The 1958-nt window shown below is 42.4% G+C and overlaps 1 protein-coding gene across 1 annotated transcript in view; it reads left to right on the top strand.

The window, feature by feature from the left end:
• Positions 1-1490, top strand: part of LOC105817839 (chromosome unknown open reading frame, human C6orf10) — a 12833-nt gene extending 11343 nt beyond the window's left edge. Inside the window, exons 2-3 of the mRNA XM_012653638.1 lie at positions 61-698; positions 906-1490. Coding sequence (XP_012509092.1) covers positions 61-698; positions 906-1490 — 1223 coding nt within the window. The remainder of the gene's footprint in view (positions 1-60; positions 699-905) is intronic.
• The last annotated feature ends 468 nt before the right edge of the window (positions 1491-1958 follow it).

The raw sequence follows: 1958 nt of genomic DNA on the forward strand, positions 1-1958 counted from the left end.
AGAGAAAATACTTGATATCTGAACCATGCACTTTTCTTGTATGCTCAGTTGTATTTCCAGGTTACATGGATGAACAACTTGCAAAAAAATCAGAGTCCAAAGCCCAGATTCTAAAAAGTGGAGGCCCTACAAGGTCTCAGAATAGCCAAGAAGAAAACAAGGAAGCACCAAAGAATAAAGTCATATTTAGAGATTCTGATAAATCCTTGACATCAACACACAAAAAGGAGCCAGAAAAAAAAGCAAAAAGCACTGATTTAGAGAAAGACAAGATAGGAATGGAGATCAAGGTGGAGAGAGACACTGGAATACAAAAACGACAGGAAGCCCCGGTAAAGAAGAGTGAGGCGGGTTTACCTAAAGGACAGGAATCTCAAGTAAAGAAGAGTGAGGTGGGTGTACCAAAAAGACAGAAAGCCCAAGAAAAAAAGAGTGAGACAGGTGTATCAAAAGGACAGGAAGCCCAAGAAAAGGAGAGTGAGGCAAGCATACCACAAGGACAGGAAGCCCAAGAAAAGAAGAATGAGGTCTATGTACCAGAAAGACACCCATCCCCCAAAAAAGCGAGTGCACCAAAAAGACAGAAAGCCCAAGAAAAGAAGGGTGAGGCAGGTGTATCAAAAGGACAGGAAGCCCAAGAGAAGGAGAGTGAGGCGAGTGTACAAAAAGGACAGGAAGCCCAAGAAAAGGAGAGTGAGGTGGGTGTACCAGAAAGACACCCATCCCCCAAAAAAGCGAGTGCACTAAAAAAACAGAAAACCCAAGGAAAGAAGGGTGAGATGAGTGAACAACAAGGACAGGAAGCCCAAGAAAAGAAGAGTGAGGTGGGTGTACCAGAAAGACATCCATCCCCCAAAAAAGCAAGTGCACCAAAAAAACAGAAAAACCAAGGAAAGAAGGGTGAGATGAGTGAACAACAAGGACAGGAAGCCCAAGAACAAGAGAGTGAAGCAAGTGTACAACAAGGACAGGAAGCCCAAGAAAAGAAGAGTGAGGTGGGTGTACCAGAAAGACACCCATCCCCCAAAAAAGCGAGTGCACCAAAAAAACAGAAAACCCAAGGAAAGAAGGGTGAGATGAGTGAACAACAAGGACAGGAAGCCCAAGAACAAGAGAGTGATGCGAGTGTACAACAAGGACAGGAAGCCCAAGAAAAGAAGAGTGAGGTGGGTGTACCAGAAAGACACCCATCCCCCAAAAAAGCAAGTGCACCAAAAAAACAGAAAACCCAAGGAAAGAAGAGTGAGATGAGTGAACAAGGACAGGAAGCCCAAGAAAAAGAGAGAGAGGCGACTGTACAACAAGGACAGGAAGCCCAAGAAAAGGAGAATGAAGCAAGCGTACAACAAGGACAGGAAGCCCAAGAAAAGAAGAGTGAGGTGGGTGTACCAGAAAGACACGCATCCCCCCAAAAGGCGGGTGTACCAAAAAGACAGAAAACCCAAGGAAAGAAGAGTGAGGAGAGCGTACAACAAGGGCAGGAAGCTTAAGAAAAAGAGAGTGAAGCTAGTGAACAAAGTAAAACAAAAAGAGTAAATAAAAGGAAGCCCCATAAGCCAAATGGTCATTATGATTCCCATCCTCCATCCATTGCCTAAATGGATTATAATTGTAAAATCCCTTTAATTTTTATATCTGCAGAGTTTCTGCTCTTCAAAAGTTTCGCCATTTTTAGACCTCTCAGCCACAATCCTTAGATTTATGTTATTTGGGGTAAAACACTGGGGAAAATACTTTAATTAAAGAAATGCGTAACAATTGCCTTTGACAAGTATGTCTATGAAAGCATTCCCAACCAATCAACCAATAGCTCCTCATGGCAAGCTTCATATTTGCAAGATGCTGTTCTAGCAATAAAGGGTATACAGAAAAATACCAGTCAGAGTGCCTGCAATCAAGTAGCTTGAAACATATACGTTGATATATGTATACATGGCAATTTTTTAAAGAAGTAAAAT

Source organism: Propithecus coquereli, unplaced genomic scaffold (assembly GCF_000956105.1).
Source record: "Propithecus coquereli isolate 6110/MARCELLA unplaced genomic scaffold, Pcoq_1.0 Scaffold426, whole genome shotgun sequence".
NCBI classification, from domain to species: domain Eukaryota; kingdom Metazoa; phylum Chordata; class Mammalia; order Primates; family Indriidae; genus Propithecus; species Propithecus coquereli.